At 49.8% G+C, this 22,097-nt stretch overlaps 1 protein-coding gene across 2 annotated transcripts in view; it reads right to left on the minus strand.

Annotated features, from left to right (window-relative positions):
* Positions 1-21,575, minus strand: part of ELMO2 (engulfment and cell motility 2) — a 38,734-nt gene extending 17,159 nt beyond the window's left edge. Inside the window, exons 1-9 of one of the 2 annotated variants that reach the window (XM_057528861.1) lie at positions 21,450-21,486; positions 14,120-14,209; positions 10,165-10,288; positions 9,807-9,847; positions 9,269-9,341; positions 8,844-8,894; positions 4,879-5,060; positions 3,222-3,321; positions 1,962-2,113 (exon numbers count right to left, since the gene is read on the minus strand). In XM_057528861.1, the coding sequence (XP_057384844.1) occupies positions 1,962-2,113; positions 3,222-3,321; positions 4,879-5,060; positions 8,844-8,894; positions 9,269-9,341; positions 9,807-9,847; positions 10,165-10,242 (677 nt within the window). In that variant the 5' untranslated portion in view covers positions 10,243-10,288; positions 14,120-14,209; positions 21,450-21,486. Of the gene's footprint in view, positions 1-1,961; positions 2,114-3,221; positions 3,322-4,878; positions 5,061-8,843; positions 8,895-9,268; positions 9,342-9,806; positions 9,848-10,164; positions 10,289-14,119; positions 14,210-21,449 lie in introns of both variants that reach the window. The other variant, XM_007185358.3, reaches the window with a different exon arrangement.
* Between the last annotated feature and the right edge of the window lie 522 nt (positions 21,576-22,097).

Raw genomic sequence — 22,097 nt, forward strand, 5'->3', positions numbered from 1 at the left:
TTGGCCAGGCCTCACTGCTTGCGGGATCTTAATTCCCCAACCAGGGATCAAACCCGCACCCTCGGCAGTGGAAGCTTGGAGTCCTAACCACTAGACCAGCACAGAATTCCTGCACAAAAAGATTTAGAACTACCCTTTCAGAAGGTTCTTTGACATGGGAAATGTTCAATACCTATTAGTCCATAAAAAAAAGTCAAGGCACGCATAGCATGTACAGTAAGATTCCAAATTTCTTAAAAATATGCATAGAAAAAAACCCAGCGGCACAGTCAATTTACTGTTAACAGTGGTTATGTCCGGAGGCGGGATAATGGGCAAATGATTTCCTTTTTGTGCTTTTCTGTATTTTCAAAGTCTTTAACTATGAACTTATTTTAAACAAATAAAATAACTACAACACTTCTCTGGAATCCTGTAATCCTGGCACTTGACAAGAGCTCTCCACCTGACACGTTGTGAGTGCATTCTGTGGCTCTTTCCAGAGGGGCTGCTGGGCGTCCTGGTTGGCCGGGGGCATCTTGGAGGTCTAGTGGAGGCCACTAATTGTCCCTCAGCCCAGCAGCAGAGGACATGACTTCTGGGGACAGCAATGGGCTGAAAGTGTTCACAGACTGACCCCTAAGAAATGCCACACTCCTCTATCATCTCTAAGGAGGTAACTGGGTCATTCCCAATGCAGAAACAAAGAAATAGAGGTAACTCTGAGGTCAGGAAAATCAGAACTCTCCATCTGGAGTTTACAATGTCCCCCTGACTTCAATCAACCTTTTTGGCTTTTGGGCATGAAAACAGAGGCTTAAGAATTCCTTAGAGAAGTGACAAGGAGAAATCAGAGCTGTAAACCTCCTTGTGCTTCCTTTTTACTTGGACTAGTGGGAAGGTACAGGCTGAGAGCATAGCTGAGTGAAGACAAGGCTGCTATAATCAACCAAGTCTGGGAGCTCTGGCTTCCCCTGGAACTGGCAGGGCGTTCTGTCAATGTCCCGTATGCTGGAAGGGAGCAAGGGTTAGGAAGGAATCAGCAGTGTCCCCATCCTTGTTTTGGGAAGCCCAGTCCCCTTAAATTGTGCGGAATGGTTGAAAGGGAAGTATAAAGAATGGGGAGGAGACGAACAGTGCTCCAAAGGCTTTAATCTGTCTTTGGCTTTTGTTTACTATCTGTTAAATGTTTTAGGATGTGATAAGCTTCTTAAAAAACAAACAAAAGCAAAAAAAACAGAAAACAAAAAACAAAAAACCTCCTCAATTTATTGCATACCTATTCTGTGCTGGCCCCTATGCTGGACCTTTTATCTTCTTTGATCCTCACAAGTCTGAGAGGTGGGGATGATTAACCTCAGTCTAGAGGTGAGGAAACTTAGGCCAGAAGCGATTAGGTAACTTGCTGAGGGCAGAGACCTAGTTTGCAGTAGATCCTGGATTGGAACTCACATCCTATACAATACTTCTTGTTACCCCCAACAGCATACTGTTAGTTCGGCAAGAGTTCATTCAACAAATGCTAATTGAACTTCTACTTAAATCAAAACAAGGGATACAAAAATGATTGGCCCCTGTTCCCAGACAGCTCAAAGTTTAAAATGGGAGACAGATAATAAAAATACAGTATTTTATATAAATATGATTATCACAGGTACAAACAGAAACTATTTGGCCCACAGAGGAGAAAGCATCTAATTCTGTCTGGTACCATGGTGGTACAGGAAGATTGGGAAAAACTTCACATTATCCTGAGAGGCAAGGAGAGTTACAGAGGATTTCAAGCGGGAGCATGACATGACCAGGTCTGAATTACGGGAAGAATTCTGGCAGTAATGTGGAAGAGGTGATGAGTGAATGAACAAGCAGATCAGCATCTCAGAATACAAGCAAAGCAGAAGTAGGACTGGAAGACTTAAACAGAGTAAGAGGGGAGAAGAGAACAGGCAGGGAAGGGAGGCTGGGGCAGGGTCTCTACTTACACCTGGAGGTGAGAGATGAGCTGGCCCACAGTGATTTCCTCTGCGATCTTCTGGTACAGACTCTGGCTGTTCAAGACCATGCTCTCCAGGATGGCCAGGGACCTCTGCAGGATTGACACGTCCACCATGGGCTGGCTCACGTACCCTGCGATCTAAAGCCAGAGAGGGCAAGTCAGTTAGGAAGCTCAGGGCCCGAGAGAGCTGAAGGCTTAGGTTTCAGATGCCCGCCGCCCCCTAACTCTCCTCTTAGGTGTGCTGCCCACATTTGGACAGTTGTCCCCAGGTGGACGATGGTATCTGCTATGTTGGCCAATGTGCCAGGGAGTCCCTAGGCATGGATAACTCAATTTCAAATTACAGCATCCACTCAACTATGTTTCCTTAAACCTAAGGGCTTAATCTTTTGTTTTCAAAATAAGGGTTCAGGCATGAAAAGGCTGAGTGTAAAAAGCAGAGGGTTTTACTGATGCTGGGATCTCATTTGCTCTCCATGTACTGTACTCCGGACATACATTTTGTCCCTATACACACGCAGAACAGCAGACTCGGGGACACAGAAAGGACCTCAAAGTCTTATAATCTAATCCCTTTTCTCAATCCCCATTATAACATCTTTGACACATGGTCATTTCACTTGTGCCTAAGTATCTCCAGCATCGGGAAGTTCTCAATGTCCCAAGCCAATGACAGGTGTAATTCTAGGTCAGCAGATATAGCATTCATTGGTTTTAGTTCAGTTTTCTGAGGTGACACTGCCCCTTCTTCTAGAAGAAAGGAGGATAAAACTAGAAGTATCTTCTCCCCCCGCCACTGAGTTCATCTGACAATCGAACAGGCTACCTTGCAGATTTGTAAACAGAAGGCAGATTAATAAACAGAAGGCAAATGAAATGAATGTTTTGTTTTGTTTTTTATCCAAAGAGGAGGCAGGGCTCAGGAAGCAGGTCAGAAGACTTAGGGATGGTACTGGCTGGCTGGCTGGCTGGTTGCACGCTATCCCGAGTCTCACTGACAATCCAATTCCACTTTGGCCATAATCAGTTCCGGGAGCCCAGTTCCATCTTCTCAGTGCAGGCCCTGCGAGTGTAACAAAGTACATCTTCCAGGAGCCACAGGAAGGCCGGAGCCTGAGGATGAAAAACCTGGCCTCGGGGATAGAACCCGACCCTCGCTGGAGCAGCTGTGTTGCCCGCACCTCCCCTCAAGCCTAGAGAACAACTGGCGACGGAGGGAGGAAAGACGGAATGCTGGAGGCCTCACCTGCTTAATGAAGGTGATTGAAACCATGTCCCAGGAGACAATGCCATGGTCCATGAGCTCTAAGAAGGCAGTCAGGGTGAATGCCAGCATCTCACTGTAGCTGAGACATGTGCAAAACACACACAAAACAATACAAAGATTCAGAACTGGGGAACACAGGTGTGAAGACAGCCACAATAGGGACAGATTTCAACGTAAGCACCGCCTGAGAAATCAGCGAACGCCACTGTGAGCCAGCGCCTAGCACACACCTAAGCTAGGTGTGGAGCAGATTCTTCCCTGCAATCGCCGAAGGAAAGGCTTCTGGGTTTGGCCTTGTCAAACCCCAGCACTTGGTGGGGTACCCGAGGGAGCTTAAGTCCCAGGTTCACTTTTAGGCTGGGAGGCGGCAGAGCACAGGAGAAAGAGGATGAACCATGGGTTCAACTCTGGTTCAACTACTTACTAACTGTGCAAATTTTATCTGTTCAAACTTCTATTTCTTTCTCTATGAAACTGAGTTCCTCTCACAGCGTTAACCTCACGGCATTGTGGTGAGGGCAGGGTGACAATGCATGCGAAACCCTACCACAGAGCTGACACAGAATGAGGACTGAAATGTTTTCTCCCCTCCGTCTCTGCTCTGTATACACGTCAACCTTTATACATCTGTACAGTGCTCTATAATTCACAAACTATATTTCCATTGCAAAGCATGTTCTGACGCATTCTCATCCACAGCACTCCTCATGACGATATGGCAAGGGAGGTATCCCCTCCATTTTAAAGAGGAGGAGATGAAGGCCAGCCCAACCCTGCACTCTCGGGAGACCACGGAACGTCCGGGTCAATGCTGATGGCAGCCAAAGGCTTCGAGATTTCCGTGCAGCCGGAGAATCCAAGACTTAAAACAAATACCCAAGACTAGCTGCTCAGTTTGGCTAAAAATTTCAGTAGCTGATCCATCAACTCAAAGGTTTCTGACTCCCTCTCTGCCAGCTTAGGTTCTGTGGGCTTAGAAGACAAACTAAACACCTGTTTACTCACTGCTGATAATGGCATGGCAGTTTCCCGCCACGTTCACCTTGACACTGGAGTACCACAAAGCCACTTGCGGTGCATCGCAAAGTTCTGGACGCCCCCCTGCCCCCGTGAAAATGGGTGACAGGGAGACAGTGGATGGGTGGGGAGACGCTCTGGTAAACACAGAGGAGGGCCTGTGTGTGTCTCTGTATAAGGAGCCTGTGTGCGGAGTGGGGAGGTGACTGGAGAGGGAGGGACGCAGGGGTGTGGTTAAGAACAGACACACAGACACCTGTTCTACTTGCTAATGGACAGTCTGCTCACTAACTTCCATCAGGCCAGTCATCGTCGGGAAATGATTTCAGCCGTGAGCTGACCTCTCTCTTCTTGACTTCTAGAGCCCCGACGTTCACGTCACTCAGCATAGTACTGTTTTGTACCGTCACTGAATTTGTGAGAGCCCAACTAGACTACAAGATTCAGGACCACAATAGTGAATTACACCCCTCTGTGTGGACCCTGGTGCTGGGCACACTGCTCTGTATGCAGAAGGAGCTCAATAAGCTCATTTGACTCAACGGAAATGAGCACAGGATGCCCTGCGGAGTGTCGTAAATCTCTGAGAGCTCCCAAACGAGACCTCAGCAACACTCACTGGGATAAGAGCTTGGTTCCGCTTTCCACAAGCCGCGTCAGCACAACAATGCCATCCATGTTGATGAACTCGGTGGCGAAGGTCACGTCCGCAGAGAGCTTGGCCAGCTCCTTCATGGCGTCCAGCCGGGTCTCCATGTTGGATGACTGGGTCCTCTCCATCAGCTGGCGTGCAGCCCGGGACTGTGGGACCAGGGACAAGACACATGCCATCTGCTCCCTGTGGCAGGTTACTGCTCTGTGAATAGCTCACAGGGGCCCTTCTGTGGACTCCCAAGCCCGAGACAGAAGTAGCTTTTCACACTGCTTCAGATTTGCTAAATAAATGTTTATTGGATCAATCAGGGAATCATCAGTATGACAAGACCGGTCTGCAGTTATGTGTATCCTTTCTGTACCACTCTGGTCTATGAAATAAAAAAAATTCCCACCGAGGGAATACAAGAGAGATCTGGGAGATGACAATCCACTAACTATGGCAGTCACAAAGAAACAGATATTGGTTCAATATCAGAGAGTTTTTCTTTCTTTTTTTTTTAATTGAAGTATAGTTGATTTACAATGTTTTGTTAGTTTCTGGTGTACAGCAATGTTATACACATATATGCGTGTGTGTGTGTGTATGTATATTTTCTTTTTCATATTCTTTTCCATCACGGTTTATTACAGGATTATTGAATATAGTTCCCTGTGCTATACAGTACGACCTTGTTGTTTGCCTATTTTATATATGGTAGTGTGTATCTGCTAATCCCACGCTCCTAATTTATCCCTCCCCCACCCCCTTTTCCTTTTGGTAACCGTAAGAGTTTTCTATTGATATTAACTAAAGCCATCAGACAGTGGAAGAGGTTGTCTCTTGAATACTGGCTCTTGGTCACTGGAAGCGATCAAGGAAAACAGGACAGGCACCTGTCCAAAGTGCTATGGAAGGGGTTCCTACAGTGGGTGGAGAATGAAATCTGATGACCTCTAAGGACCCTTTCAATCTGCAACTGTGATAAGCCTGACACGTTTTTTTCACTTTCCCTCAGAGTCCGTATCATTGTTCCTCAAAGTGCTAGCCCTGGGGAAACTAAGAATACCAAGGGGCTGGAAGCAGCTAATTTCAAAACGGCTTTTTGAAAATGACGGCTGGTGACAGAGCCTCCCCCGAGCACGTGAACCTTTCCCATGGGAGCACCTGCATCCTTCCTGCAACTGCGGCTGCCGCCCCTCCTCTCATGTTCACTGGTCTTTCCTGTTGCTGAACTTACTCACTCTACAGTCTGTGCCTCACAGCTTACCGTTCCATCATTCTCTATCTCTCGTGTGTTACTTTAATATTCTCGGTTGGAATGGAAGAATCTGGAGAGCACAAGCGCCCCGGGGGTCTTCGTTTCTCTTCCAGGGCTAAGCAAGCGACGGAGCCCAGGTACTGCTGCTGCAGAGGAGTCGGGCCTACCCACATCTCTCCCCTTCAACGGCACGCTGCTCTCGAGGACACAGAAACCCTCCCTCACCTCCACGGTGAGGGACGTGTGCGCCGCGAGAAAAGGTCACAGGATGGAACGATTTGAAGAGCACTGGTCTGCATCACACTGAGAGCCTTCCAACTCCAAATGTCACTTCTCCTCCCGAGACAGCATTTCCGGGCCACCTCCTGCGCCTCCTGCTTCTGGGAAAGTCAGCTACGCTGCGCGAGAGGCCTGTAAAATGCTTCGGCACTTCTGTAAAAGCGCACAGCTCCCAGGCCGTCACGTTAAATTAGCCGAGCTTGGGGAGGAGAAATGAAGTCCTTAGGACGAGAAGAGTTGAGGAGGAGAGCAGGGGCAGGCAGTGCCAAGAACACTGGCCTGGGGTCGCCCAGACCTGGGTTTGAGAGGCAGCTGCGCCGCGTTTTGAGGTGTCGACAACTGGCAGGTTATTTAGTCTCTCTGAGTCTCAGTTTCCTGGTCTGAAAAATGGGGCTATCAAGAGTACTCATCTCATGGGGTTTGTCGAGATTAAGTGATACCATATATGTAAAGTATTCTGCAAAATCCAGGCGTTCAGCCAATGTAGCTGCTATTACTCCACACTTCCCTTCCTTTCAGATGGACCAGCCTCTCACCTCACCAAGAGAACAGGGGCCAGCACGCCCTCCGTTTTCCAGCAGCCCTTCTACAAACCTACCTATGCTACCCCCGTATCACTGGTCCTGCTCCAGGCCAAGCAGTCAGGGCAAATCCCTCCCCTGGGCTGTGGGCACCCCCTGTCCTGTGGGCAGCAAGGTCCTGCCCCCGTCACTCACCCCCTCTTTCCCACACTGGCAACCTTCCTCTCTTCCATCTTAATGTATTTTCAAGGACACAAAAAACTGCAACAGGGCTTCCCTGGTGGCGCAGTGGTTGAGAATCTGCCTGCTAATGCAGGGGACATGGGTTTGAGCCCTGGTCTGGGAAGATCCCACATGCCACGGAGCAGCTGGGCCCGTCAGCCACAACTACTGAGCCTGCGCGTCTGGAGCCTGTGCCCCGCAACGGGAGGGGCCGCGATAGTGAAAGGCCCGCGCACCGCGATGAAGAGCGGTCCCCGCACCGCGATGAAGAGTGGCCCCCACTTGCCGCAACTAGAGAAAGCCCTCGCACGAACCGAAGACCCAACACAGCCAAAAAAATAAATAAATAAATAAAATAAATAAAGTAGCTATAAAATTAAAAAAAAAAAAAGATGGAACTTCCTCATTTAAAAAAAAAAAAAAAAACTGCAACAGAAGTTAACAACCGTGAAGGGTCAGAGAAGGTGGACAGCTGGGTAGGTGAGGACAGGAGTGGGAGGAAGACCTTTCACTGTATCTTTGCCAAACTCTTTTGATTTTAACACACGTGAATGTTCCACCTCTTTTTAAAAGGTGTATCTTTTCAACTCCGTATCCCTGAGCTAGTACCTTCTCTATCTACTTCCTTTTAAACCAAGCTTCCCGATAACGTGGCGAACACAAGGTCCTCGCTTTGTCACCTCTTAAACTCAACCCACTGTGATCTGGCTGCCACCCAGCTGCCCCAGCAACCGGCTGACCTCCCAGATCAATGGACCGCTCTTCTGTTCTCAGTTTACCTTCTCTCTGCTCACTGCAGACCAACCCGTCCTCCATCCGGACACTCCCCCTGCCCTCAGCTCCTAAGCCATTTCTAGCACCTGTTTTCTTTCTCCCTTTGTGGGTGCCTCCTTAGTCACCCGGAAGGGCTGCTCTTGCAGGAATCAGGGGGCCAGCTTGCATTCTCTCACTGCTTCCACAGCCAGTGTATTGCCTTCTTCGCCAAGTTCACCTGCAAATACTTTTCCTGCCCATCGTTTCATCTCCACGGCCACTGCCTTCACGGGCTGTTGACACTGCTCATCAGCTTCTTGAAGATTCCTCCTACCATCAACCTTCCTTTTTCAAGACCGTCTTCCACACTGTCACTAAAGTGATCTTCATAAAATATAAACCTAAGCATAATATAGCTTCCTGCTTAAAATGTTTCAATGTCCCCACAATAATGATCTTTCCCTTCTGGATAAAGTCCGACCCATAAGCAGGCCGCCCAAGAACCTTCCACTGGCTTCTGGCTGATGGCTACAGGCCCTCGGCCACCCATCACTCCCGCCTTCCCTAAACAAAGCACATCTCTCTGCTTGGAATACGTTTCCTTTTCTTCTTTCTTCAGCTGCTTCTTGCTTATCCTTCAACATCTGAGCCAAGTGTCCCCCTTCTCTGGAAGGGCTTTCTGGGAATCCTCAGTCTGAGTTAGGTGGACCCTTTTCTGAGTTCCCTAAGCAACCTTCTTTCAGGACCCTTGAGAGAGGCCTTATATTTGTTTGTTCATTCCCAACCAGGCTGTGAGAGCAAAGATTGACTTTTTAACCTCCAAGTCTTAGTTTCTAGAACAGAGTCTGGTCCATGGTAAGTGCTCACAGATGCTTGTCAAATAAAGGAATTCCTAAGGAAAGCCGAATACCTACCGGGGAGATAGCCAGCTGTAAGATTGTCCCATTCTTAATGTCACTGCGAGTCTGGGTAGTAAAGAGAAAAAAAGAGTAGCTAAGATAAAATATTAAAATTGTGCAAGCAAGTTGAATCAACAAGAACTTTCTGTCATTTTTAAAGTAGTTGTAACTGAGACTCTTCAGTCAGGGCCTCTTCTCCTGCTTGTTTCTTGGCAAAGAATTTCTAAGATCCTTTTCAAGCAACTCTCAGGAAGCAGAAGCCACATTTTTCCAGCCACCAGAGGAGGACAAGGGCTGATGCTCCCTGATCTGCCCAGGAAGCAGCTCTTGACCCAGGAAGTGGAAGCTCCCTGGATGTAAGGAGGGCAAACAGCGCCGGCCCCTGGGGTGGTTCACTCCAGAGCAAGGCCTGTGTTGGTTTGGCTTCTCCCTGTACTAACCTGTTCGGTGATGTAGAGCTGGGGACCGTCTGCATAACGGAGGGTGTAATACTCCGGGTTTGGCAGTGACCACCTATGTAAGAGAAAAACAGTACAGCCTGTGTGGCCATGCCTGGGGGCCTGTCTAGAAGCTGCAAATAAATCATTTTCAATAGAGTTGATTGAGGGATTGGGCGGTCTGTTTGATGTGCAGGGGAGAAAAAACACAAAGCTTTGGGTTGAGATGCTGAACAGTAACCTCCTAAGCCTCTGTAAAGGCTGGTACCACAAAAGGTGGCACATGTAATGCGGCGCAGGTCTCAGATCCCACCAGGACCTCAGGTGGGGCATTCCTGGGCTTAAAGGAAAAACTAAAGATTGACAGGTCTTAGGGACATCCCCACCAGCTATACTTTCTTTGTAAGACAACGATCCACAAAAGCCCCGGACTGGGGACCCGACTAACTGCAGATCCTCGGGCAGAATTCCTTTCAAGGTCTGGCAATGCTGCTCTGTTTTTAGCCTGTCACCGTCCAAAACAGGGGCAGTTTCAACTTACCCATCACAAACTTCCTTGATGATGGACGCCAGGGGCCGTTTCTGAGAGAGAGAGAGAGAGAGAGGGAGAGATCCTTCACCAGGAACCACATCCTGCTAGTGCCAAGGTTCTGATGAGAGGGTCTGCCAGGCAGGGTCATCCTGGGGCCAGAGCACGGACTTCTTCTCTGAGAGCTTCTCTCGAAGAGGAGGCCTCTCCCAGGCCATGGTGACCAGCCTTCCATAGGCTGGGACAGGGCTTGGCTTTCCTGTTGCTGGTTCTTACTCCTGATGCCAGCGGGCCCCACCCCTGAAGACATCCCCAGCACGCACCCCCTGGACCCTTCTCCTTGCATCGCTGCTGCTCACTTCCAGCTTACCTGGTCGATTTCGAGGAGCTGAGCATTAGCACCTGGCCACTCGATGGCCACTTTGACAATGTCTGATGGTGGTGGCATCGTTCCCAATGGGCCCTGCTTCTCCAAGACACACAGACACAGCTGCCTGGGGAAAAGAATCAGAAAAAAGGAAAAAGTCAGAGTTTGCCTTCATTTTTCACTCTTGTTATACATTTTGGAAAATCAGAAGACAGAGAGTGTCCAAAGAAACATATAGAACTCCTTGGTTTGAATTCTTCTAGATCATGCCACAACCTTTCCTTGGACATTTTGGCTCTTTAGATTAAATCAGCAAGTAGAAAAGGGACAAACCTATCTATCAACTGCAGATAAGCCAGCCGCAAGATCTGCCAATGTGACACTTCAGGTGAAGGGCCAGGAGGACCCCGGAGCAGAGGAGAATATTTACTGCAAAGTCCTGTCCTGGGACCTTGAGAGGGAGAAGCTTATGCCCTGAGACTGATAAGAACAGACACAGCCTCTTCTTGGCTGAGCAGTTAGCTGAAGGAGCCAGCCTGCTCTGCTCTGCAGTCATCCCAGGAAGATTCCAGAGTCAGCAGGGCCTGGCCACATGCTCTGTTGCTTCCTCCCTACTTATTGCTGCCACTCCTCCCCCCTCAACGGGACACAACGCAGAGCCTCCACCGTGTGGGATGACACAGACTTCAGAAAATGGAGGAGAGAAGCGGGACAGGAAATGCTATTTTAGTCCCAATTGCCAAAGGCAAGGGCTGCTGAGAGCACAAGTAAAGGGAGGTGAGGACACCCTCACACAAAGGCCCAACTATCGGAGGACAAGCTTCAAAAGTACTTCTGACCCACTGCTCTCCAAAATAAAGGAAAATAAATCATTTTGAACAAGTCTGGAAGATGGGCCCACGTGACTGGTATCCTAGGCAACTCTGCGAGCTTAGTGGTGTTCCAGGCAGTAGCTAAAGCATTCTCTCTCCAAGGTCTGATGAGGGGAAGTCACCCCGCTGATGGATTATTTCAATGTGTGTTTACACTCCATGCCTGCAGCTTCAGGAGAGGCCTCTCTCTTCACGAAAGAGGCCTTTCTCCTGCACCCCCAGGTTTAGCCACTTGCCCACCATCCACGCCTCACTAATGGAGACCGCCCGCCTCTCCTGGAACATGCGGCATAGCTGTGCTGAGCTGGTATTCGTGGAGGCCATCAATTTTTCAGCCCAAACACAGCTGTTATTTCTCACAGCCTTGTAAGTACTAACCTCTTTGGTGACAGGGGTACAAGTCCCTTCCCCTACAAACCCACAGGTCTCAGAAAGAGGGAAGCTTTCCTGGCCATTTCCTGATCAGGATGGGGTGCTTCAGAAGTCGACTGTCAAAAATACCAGCACTTCCAGAACATGGCAGCACAGAAGAGATGGTTTTCAACGTGCCATCACTTATTCTGTTGAGTCCTCCCAGCAGCCTTATGAAGTAGGCAGAACAGGATAACCTCCATTTGAAGACAACAAAACTGAAACTCAGTGTGGTTAAGGTGCCCAATTCACCCAGCTTAGAAGCAGTGAAGGTGACAGAACATGGAGTTGACTTTGGCCAGTGCTACCCACCCCCAACCCACCCCCACCCCCGGCTGAGCTAGCCTGAATTTCTGCTCACTGCAACTAAATCAAGCCTAAAGGTGAAGTGGGCCGGTCTCACAGCCCTGAGAGCTTCCACAACTTCTGCAGCTCCAGGTAGAATTTCTCACATGTAATTTTTATGTGCCTAGACACACAACAAACCTCTGAAAAGAAATGGGCCCATCAGAAGAAGTCCTGGTTGAGATGCTCTGCTCCAGTGACACAGCAAAGCAGGGGTGGTACCATGAATCTTGGATGCCTAGGGCAGGAGTCCTTATCCTTATCTAAATCTGCCATAATTAGGAGGTATGACTGTACAGTTGTGAGATCATTTTTTTTGACTGAGATACAATCTACAAATAATAAAATGCAGAGCTTATGTGTATATATGTGTGTGTGTATATATATATAAATATATATACAAAATAGAAATACACATACCATCCTGTAACCACCACCCAAAACAAGATACTGAACATTTTTACAACCCCCAGAATTCCCTCCTACCTCCTTCCAGTCAAGCCCCCACCTGCCAGCCCTCCAAGAGGCAACTTGTTTCTGATTTCCAACACCATGGATTTGTTCTGCCTGCTTTTGTACTTCATATATGTGGAAATGCACAATATGGCCTGTAAGACCATTTGTTATTTAGTTTAGTTTCTTCTTCTTTTTAAAATAAGTAAGCAGCATAGGTGCAAGAGGAAGAGCACTGGGCTGGGATGATTTTCCCTGCTGAAGCATCTGGATTCAGAGCCAGAGGACTCAGGACCTAGTCACAGCTCCATCACTGAGTGTCTGGGTGATGTACACATGTCCCTCTCCAAAAGAAGTTACACCCTTATTTCAATGGTGCTGCTAAGAAACAAATCATATTTTTTGGAACTCCTTTCTGTTTGTTTTTGTTTGTTTGTTTGTTTCTGTTTTCTTCTGTGCGTGGCATGTGGCATCTTAGTTCCCTGACCAGGGATTGAACCCGCGCCCCCTGCATTGGAAGAGCAGAGTCTTAACCACAGGACTGCCAGGGAAGTCCCTGGAACTCCTTTCTGGATACTGTCTTCAGAGATAAACAAAGCTAAAGTTCATTATTTTACAGTTCCACTTTACTGTGACACCACATGGCATTTCCTAGGTTGATTATCTCTCCTTTTTTTAATATTTATTTATTTTCCTTATTTTTTTTGGCTGTATCAGGTCTTAGTTGCAGCACACAGGATCTTTTCGTTAGGGTGCGCAGTCTGCTCGGGTTTCTCTCCAGTTGTGGCGCACGGGCTCCAGGGCGTGTGGGCTCTGTAGTTTGCGGCATGCGGGGTCTCTTGTTGAGGCACACGAGCTCAGTAGTTGTGGCGCGCGGGCTTAGTTGCCCCACAGCATGTGGGATCTTAGTTCCCCAACCAGGGATCGAACCCACGTCCCCTGCATTGGAAGGCAGATTCTTTACCACTGGATCACCAGGGAAGTCCCTATCTCTTTCTTTATTAAAGTCAGCCCTGAGTGATTCTTATATGTTCCAAAAATTCATATCCATTTTAAAGCACGGGGATTTGCAACCACCAGGACTATTCCAGAGATACCATAAGCCCCCATTCTCAGCGACTTTGCCCTTTCCTAATATGCCCAGGCAGCCCATGTGTCCTGGCACTCTCCCCACCCATGCCACACCAACAGGACTGAGGTGAACACTCAACCTTAGCTGGACTAATCCAATTCTCTCTCTTGAGCTTAAAGACACAGACTAAAGGAGATGGATGCCAATGGGCCCTGGAGCAGAAAGGTCACAGTCAGCCTCAGAGGAGGTACCGCGGCAGGCCAAAGATCCCAAGAAGCAAAAACCAAGAGCCTTGCAGAGGAAGCTATTCAGCAAGAAGAATCCAGAAATGTGTGGATGAGTGGAGGCCAGAAACCAGAAACCACAAAGTCCCAGAAAGAGGTGGAAAAAGCCTGTGTCTGAAGACTTTCCAGACTCCATGGCTACACCTCCTGCAATTGGGGTACCTGAAGTTCCCCTGTTTCCTGCCAATAAAACTCCTTTCAATTAAACTAGCCTGCGTTTCTACTCATTGCAACTAAAAAGCCTAAGCCTAAGGGTGACCGCCCAGCTTTGAAGGAGCTCTAAACGGAGGGCTGAAGAGACAGCAGCCTAACAGGCACAAGATGATGGCACTGAGCAGGCCCTTGATTAACACTGGCTGAAATAATGAAGAGCAAAACCCACTTAGCGAAGTCTGGTTTGTTTAAAACAGTTCAGTTTTGTGGTGACTTTACGGCAAGTCATCCTGTATGTAACAGTAATGTGCAGACAGCCTCTTTACATTTGATCACACGTCTGTAGCATTATTACCGCTGATGCTCACCCGAACCCTGGAAGTCATCCCATTGTAGATGAGGCAACTGAAGTTCACATGGGATGAGAAACGTATCTTCCACATGCCTCCTTCCCACCTCTTCCCCACAAAAAAAGAAAGAAAGAAATCACATCAGAACTGGGTCTCAGGACTGGGTGTTAGGACTTCAAAGTTGGCTCTCTTCCCTCTACATAATGCTTCCTTTGCTGAGGATGAAGACATTAGCTAACATTTACACAGTGCTAGGACACTGTTCTAAGGGCTTTACACATATTAATTCATTTAATCCACACAGCAGCCCTGTGTGATGTATCATCCCGGTTTTATAGACAAGAAACAGAGGGACTTCCCTGGTGGCGCAGTGGTTAAGAATCCTCCTGCCAATGCAGGGGACACGGGTTCGAGCCCTGGTCTGGGAAGATCCAACATGCCGCGGAGCAACTAAGTCCGTGCGCCACAACTACTGAGCCTGCGCCCTAGAGCCTGCGAGCCACAAGTACTAAGCCCGCGAGCCGCAAGTACTAAGCCCGCGAGCCACAACTACTGAAGCCCGTGTTCCTAGAGCCTGTGCTCTGCAACGTGAAGCCACCGCAATGAGAAGCCCGCGCACCGCAACAAAGAGTAGCCCCCGCTCGCCGCAACTAGAGAAAGCCCGCATGCAGCAACGAAGACCCAATGCAGCCAAAAATAAATAAATAAATAAATAAATAAATAAATAAGTGAATAAATAAAATTTTAAAAAGAAATAGAGGCGCAGAAAAATTAAGTACTGTGCTCAGTGTCACACAGCTAGGAAGCGGCACGGCCGGAATCTGACCCCAGCCAGTCTGGCTGTTTGAAAGCCACGTAGAAGCAGGTGGCACGGTTCCCACAGCAGGCGCTCAGCGGAGGATCTGGGTTCGCTGGACCTGAAGATGAAGCACACCGGGGCTCAGAGACCAACAACAAGAGCTCACCATTGTGACAGATAACGGAGCCCACTGTCTAAAGAAGGTGACCCCCACTCCCCTGTGCGGCGCTCAGCCCTTCACAGTCTAGCCAGACCTTCCTGGACTATTTGCTGTTTCTACGAGGCAGGCCATGTTCCTCCTCCTCCTCCGTATCTTTGCATTTTTTTCCTTCCTTCGACTGTCAGGAGAGCTCATATTCAAGCTTCAGAACCCCGCTCACTTCCTCTCTGTACCGGTCTTAGTTCCCCACCCCACCCCCGTTTCTCTAGCAAAGTGAAACAGGACGGGCCCGTGTTCTCGTGGCATTCTGTCCACAGCTCTGTGACGGCTCCTGTCCCACCCCATTATAGTTGTACATTCCCACAGCTCCTCCTCCCCCGGGGCACGGCCAGCCCTGCAGCTTCACTGGCTGGCACCGCGCCCGGCACACAGTTACGGTTCCATGAGCATCTGCTCAAATCCAACAGCTCTGACTTCCTCAACTCCTACAAACCAGGGCCGGCTCCACACGGCAGTGCACGGGCAGGAAGCACTCTGGTTGTGTGTTCCCTCCTCGACCCACCACCTTCCAACTCCACAGCATTTTCACTGTTTTCACATCTAACATTAGGACGTGTCTCATTGGAAAATCAGATTTAGCACCCTGACTCTAGTTAAAAGATGGGGGAAAACATCCCTCCGCTTTTCTCCCTATGGAAACGTCAGGAGATAGGAGACTAGAAGAATAATATTCTCCAGGTAACAGTCCCCAGATAAAGGATCTCCTCGTGGGGAGCCCTTTCAGCTCTCATTTGCTCACTCTTTTCATTTTCACTTTAGAAAGGAAGTGGAAATTAGGTCGAAGCAATTCAGTAACATTGCAAAATTCTCAGGGTTATAAATAGCCTCTTGCTCTACTGTTCAGCATCACTATAGAGTTCAAGAGCAAACAGCCAGGATGAGGGAGTGGTAGTTCCACATCCAGGCCCAGAAGGCAAAGAAGTAATCAACCCCTTCTGATTAAACGACTCTCCATCCCACCCTCCCACCCCCTTTCAAGTATTACAGATATAAAGATGATTGGGAAAGCTCTAAATGTCACCAAACAGGAGAGAGGCACACACTGATTTGGGGAAGATAATTCTACTCTAAGGCAGGAAAATGAAAGCCCAGGTTTTCAAAGGCAAAGTCGGGGAAACAAGAGAAAAACAGGACCTTCCGTGTCTCCAATGAGTGTTCTTTAAGTGGCTTCTGGAAGGTGTGCTTATAAAATCAGCACAGTTACAAAAGGCCCCACAAAGCTCCATCAATCAATCACCCCTGCAGGGGCGGCTCCAGAGAGCTGGATTCTGAGAGCCCAGCAGAAAGGAAGTGAAAGACAATCCCTTCCCATTAGTAAGGAATTCAGATGGAGGAAGGCCAGAAGGTTCCAGCTCTGCACTCTCCCCCCCTCATTCCTTTAAGGATAAGGATTGACGGGTGCTTTTGTTCTGCTCTTTTGCTTTTGATTCAGTGGGGGAGGCATGGGTGAGTTTGGTTTATGTTTCCTGCAAGAGAAAGCACCGCTCCAGGAAGGCAACCAGAGGTCACACCCTCTTTCTAATCAAGAGCACAATCTCAACAGAGGCTTCTCCCTCTGAAATCTTGTGCAGTGAGAAGTGACTTAACTTCCCTTAGTTCGGACCCCTGAATGCGGGTGAGACTCTGAGGTACAAGGAGGGAAACTGGGTTCGAAGATTCAGGTCCTGACATTTACTGCTAGAAACGCCGAGAAGGACCATCATACCAATGGCAGCTGAGATTTCTCCCTTCTGTTGAAATTTGTTGGACACAAGACTCACCCAAACACGTAGTTAAAAGCCACGAACTTAAGAGCCACAAGTGCAGTGAGGAAGGGCGTGGGAACAGGGTAACTGTTTGGGCTTCTTCTCACGTAACACCTACCCTAAGAAGCACGCAGCTCTCCTCTTCGGCTTAGAAACCTTCTGCAAGGTCCCTATCCTTAGAGAACTGAGCTTAGACTCCGCAGGAGAGCACACAGCTCCTTCCAGTCGCACCATGGCCGTCAGACCGCCCTTGTAGACACTCCGAATGTCACAGCAGACCACTCTGTTCCCCCAAACACCAGGCTCTTCTAAGTCTTACTCGGGCCTCTGCCATTACTCCCTCCACCTGGTGCAGCTGCCAAACTTCTACTCAAGCTTCAAGGCCCAGCTCAGACAGTCACTCTTCTGTGTGGCCTTCCTGGTCCTCTCCCCTCAGACAAAATGAACTGCGCCCTCATCTGCCCTCCCATCTTTTACACACACTGTCACAATCCCACTGATTCATAACTCTCTATGTGCAGCCTTTTCTCGTGCTATTCAGAGTGTGATCTGCACTCCAGCACCACCGATGTTGCCTGGGAGCCTGTAACACAGAATCACCCACTCCAGCCCAGACGCCCTGAATCAGAACCTGCCTTCAAACAAGATCCCCAGGTGCAGACTCTACACCAGTGGGTCTCAGCTCTGGCTGTGCCTCATCCGTGCCCACCCCAGGTCACTGCAAACCACCCCCTTACCCCCCACCCCCAGGTGATTCTAATGGGCAGCCAGGGCTGGGAGCCACAGCTCAGGGGCTGCTAGCTGAGGGCAGGGACTCATCTAGTCCGCATCTACTCCCCTGCCCACTGTGCCTGGCACACAGCTGTGCCCACAGAATTCCACACCAAAAATACCCTCCAGGATGCCCCTAGACCTGACCGCCTCTAAAAGAGAACAAAAACTCTAATGACAGAGGACGAGCCATTGCCTAGAACTCTACAAATCCCTACAGTCATCAAGATGGACGTAGAAGGGGGTCTGTGTTTCCAGCCCACTTGCCTCAGTTTCTGGAACTGAAACAGAAACTGAAGTGGAAAACACAGATGACAGAAGTACTGTCTGCCTTCACGGGACCGCGGCTGCCGCGGGAAGGCAGAGCCCGTGTGGGGACGGGGTGTGCGGGGCTGAGAAGCCCTGGGTTATGACTGAAACCCCGGGCTGGGGGCCCGACTCCTTCAGTACTGACCCCAGCCACACAGCATTGTTCTCACTGCAAAATCAGGCCAAGCCTCTCATTTTACAGATAAGGGAACTGAGGTCCAGAGAAGCCGGCAGGGCCACACCAGCAGTCAGGAACCAAAGAAGGCCTCGGCCCTCCCTTCTGGGTTAGTCCTGCCCCTGCAGCACAGGAGACCTGACTGCCCAGCTCTGCCATGAGCACAAGCCTCTTTGGACCTCAGGTCCCGATATGCATGAGGAGGTCGGACGGGACCTTTGTGAGGTCTCGTCCAACCGTGACCTTCTAGCGAGGCAGAGTAACTTAACAAGGTAAGGAGCTTGTGTTCTGGAGTGGAACAGACCTAGGTTTGGATCCCAGTTCTAAGAATTTCCTTATCTGTTAAATGGGGATTCGAATCAACCCTACTCTATAAAGTTGCTGTGAACATGGGGTGGGATAATATACGTAAATCATTTAAGCATAATACCTGACACAGAGTAAGCAGAATTCCAACAGTGTGAACTTGAAGAAGCTGCAAAAGCAATGTAACCATGTTTCCCTGGCATAAAAAAGCCCCACCTGCCAGGCTTCAGTATACTGATGACAGAATGAGAGAACACATGGGAAGGCAATCAGGGAGGAAAATCAATATAAAATTATTATTATTATTATTATTTTTCTCCTAGCAGAAGAACCTTGGAGAGCTTCATAGTCAGTTTCAGAGCAGTGGCCTACACAATGCCTGGCACATAACAGGTGGTCAACAAATCTCTTCTAGTGACTCAGTTAAAACCAGTATGTCTAATGGGTTTACAAACTCTGGCTGCTTAAGCAGCCAGACAGGTAAGTAAATATGCCAAGCAGCATCTATGTGGGAACTGTAGCAAACTACAAAGTACCCCCCCACCCCTGCAGAGGAATCCAAATCCACACTTGGAAACACATTACCCAGCGTGGCCTAGACAGCCACTGCAGCCTCTGCACACCACTGTTTCTGGTTCTTCACTACACCGCCCGGCGTCCTGCACCTCATCTAATCATTCTGTGGTCCGGTCTTGTCTTTCCAAGTACCCAGTAGGCATCCTGAAGATGAGGGCTGTGATCTATACTCCCCAGTCACCCTAAATGGCCTAGAACAGTGCTGGCCTCACGGTAGTGGGGACCTCAATTCAGTGAGCAACTGTTGAACTGAACAGCTGGACTGTTAACTCAGGCCCTGTACAAGATGCTGCGGTCTGGGTACATTTTTCTACCCAGGTCCTGGGACCAGGCTGAGTTGGTGCTGACTGTGCTGAGCTCCTGTGACTGGATCAAGAAGCACTGGCCTTGCAGGTTTTTTCTTCAACTGCATCAAATCCATTTGTTCCTGAGCCACCTAGGCAGGTGGTACTGATGCACCCAGACACACTGTCTCTGCATGGATGAAACCGAATATGCATATACCCACAGGTGCCATTGTTTTCTAGAAGTTTAGCCCCCACTTCCTGCACCCCCAAACTCCCCTGGCACTTCCTCGAGGCAGCATAGGGTACAGAAGGACCAAACTCCAGATGAACAGATGGAGGTCCTGGTCCTCATCTTGCCTCCTCCACTCACAAACTTTAGGATGATTGCTGGCAGGCAACATAACTTCTAGGAGCTTCATTATGTTTATTAGTAAAATGCAGACAACAATAATTATCTCAAAAGGTTAAAGGCAATTAAATGCCACAGGTATGTAAAGCTCCTAGCACTGCTCACCCCTACGTGTGGCTACTGAGCACTTGTAATGTGTTTACCATGAGCTGAGATGGGCTCTAAGTGTAAAACACAGGCCAGATTTCAAAGGCTTAGTACACACACAGAAATGTGAAATATTAATAATGTTCTTAACGTTGAGTATATGTCAAAATAATATCATTCTGGAATCTATTAGGTTAAGTAAAATATATTACAAAAAGTAATGTCGTTTGTTTCTTTTTGCTTTTTTAATGTGGCTACTAAAAATTTTGTAACTACGTATATTGCATTATCTTTCCATTGGACAGCATTATTCTAGCACAGAGCCTGGCACAGTTTTTGTGTAGGACATCAGACACGACTCACACCTTGTTCCTCCTGCCAGAGCCAAGTCCTCCATTCATTTAGTACATATCTACAGTGCCTGGCTCTGGGCAAGATGCTGGAGATACAAGGAGCAAAAGCAGACACTATCTTTTTCCTTGTGGACCTTATTATCTGGTGGGAACAGACAGACATGAATATTTTCATAAATAAATGTAAAACTGCAGCTCTTCAAGTGTTGTGAAGGAGAAGTACAGAGGGTGATGAAAGTGGGGAATTCACTTGGTGGGGGAATCGAGGACCAGGGACTCCCCCAGGGGAAGTGATACTTGAGTGGAGATTTGAAAGATAAAGAGGAGTTGACTGGAATAAGCCAGGCGGGGAAGGTAAGCCCAGGGAGCAGGAAGGCTAAGGGTGAAGACCCTGAGTTGGGCCAGGGCTTGGTATGTAGAAGGAACACGAAAAGGCCAGTGTGACAAGAGAATTGGGCAAGAGGGGTCAGTAGACTGAGACTAGGGAGGAGAGGTCGGTGGGATTCCATCTCCAGGGCTTGGGTGAGGATGGGGCCAGCCCTGCAGGAGGTGGAAGCCAGCCAGTTACAAGCAGCCGAGCGTCCGGATCTGATCTGTATTTTGAAAAGATCCCTCTGACCACGGTGCGAGGCCCGCTGGGGAGCGGCGCAAGTGCGTGTGTGCAGATCGGTTATGGACACTGCATCAATCCAGATAAGAGGCGAGAGAGGCCTGAACTGAGGGGGAAGCGGCGGAGATGCAAGTAGACGGTTTGGGGGGTAAATGAGCCGGCCGGATCGACGGGGCGGGGTGACAAGCAGTGTCTGTGTGTGTAGGAGGGGGTGGCGATGTCAAGGGAGACTCCGAGGCTTCGGATGGGTGCCACCAGCCCCAAACACTCTTTGGGCTCCTATCGAGCCCTCTCTCATCTGGTCCCTCTCCCGTCCCCTCCCTCCCCGCACCGTCTCGTCTCGCCCCCGGGTTCCATCCTCCCACCCTCCTCCTCCCCTACCCCACGACCCCTACCCGGCCCAGCCCCCGCTCCTCTAGGCCTCGTCCGCCCTCTTCCCCACCCGTCGTCGACCCTTCTGGGTCGGGGACCCAGTGACCCTCGGGCCCGGCGGACCCACTTGGGCCGCGACCCCTCAGGGGCTTGTCGAACCTGCGCGGGGCATCCCAGGCCCGCCCTCTCCAGCCCCCCAGGCCCCTGGGCAGAAGCAGGCCGCAGCCCTCCGCCTACTTCCCGGCCCGGCCTCTCTGCCCTGCGTCCCTCGGGCCAGGGCCCTCCCCGCGGCCTGGCGCGCCCCGACCCCCGGCGCGTCCCACACTCACCAGGGAGCCGACCTAGGCCCAGCTCCCGCGCCCAGGTCTCCCAGCCGCCGCTCCACTAGCCTCCGCCCGCCCCGCCTTCCCAGGGCCCCGCCCCACGCAGGCCGACCCGGGCTCCTATTGCTCCATTTCGCCATCACGCTGAACTCTCCTTCTCCAATTGGGTTGGTTGCCTGTCACTCAAAAGAGGGCGGGACCAGCTGCCGGGGCTGGGAGTGAGGAGCCGCCGGTCCCCGCCCTGCTAGCGGAGGCCTCTTAAAGACACAGTCAGTCTCCCCCGCCGCGGGCTCTGGGTTTTGGAAGAATGGGATTTCTCAGCAAACGCAAGAGGCAGCATTTCTTCCCCCCCATCCCCCCCCATCGCTCCCCGAAACTTTTCTTTTGGCACAGCCCGTGTTCCTTGTGATAAATCAGAGGTTTTGAAGGCTCAGATGTCCTCTGGTGGCACTCAGCCCGGTGCCCAGCAGGCATGTAACGCACTCAACAGTGGGATAACTGTGGTTTGGAGAACTGAGTGGGAGGTGACAGTCGTGTCAGAGGCTTTGAGCAGCCGCGGCTGCTCACCACCGAGCCGGAGCTAATTATACCGGCACCCAGGGCTGACCGTGGGCGCGGAGCAGAGGCAGAGGGGTACAGCTCAGCTGTACTGTT

Source organism: Balaenoptera acutorostrata, chromosome 15 (genome assembly GCF_949987535.1).
Source record: "Balaenoptera acutorostrata chromosome 15, mBalAcu1.1, whole genome shotgun sequence".
NCBI lineage: Eukaryota > Metazoa > Chordata > Mammalia > Artiodactyla > Balaenopteridae > Balaenoptera > Balaenoptera acutorostrata.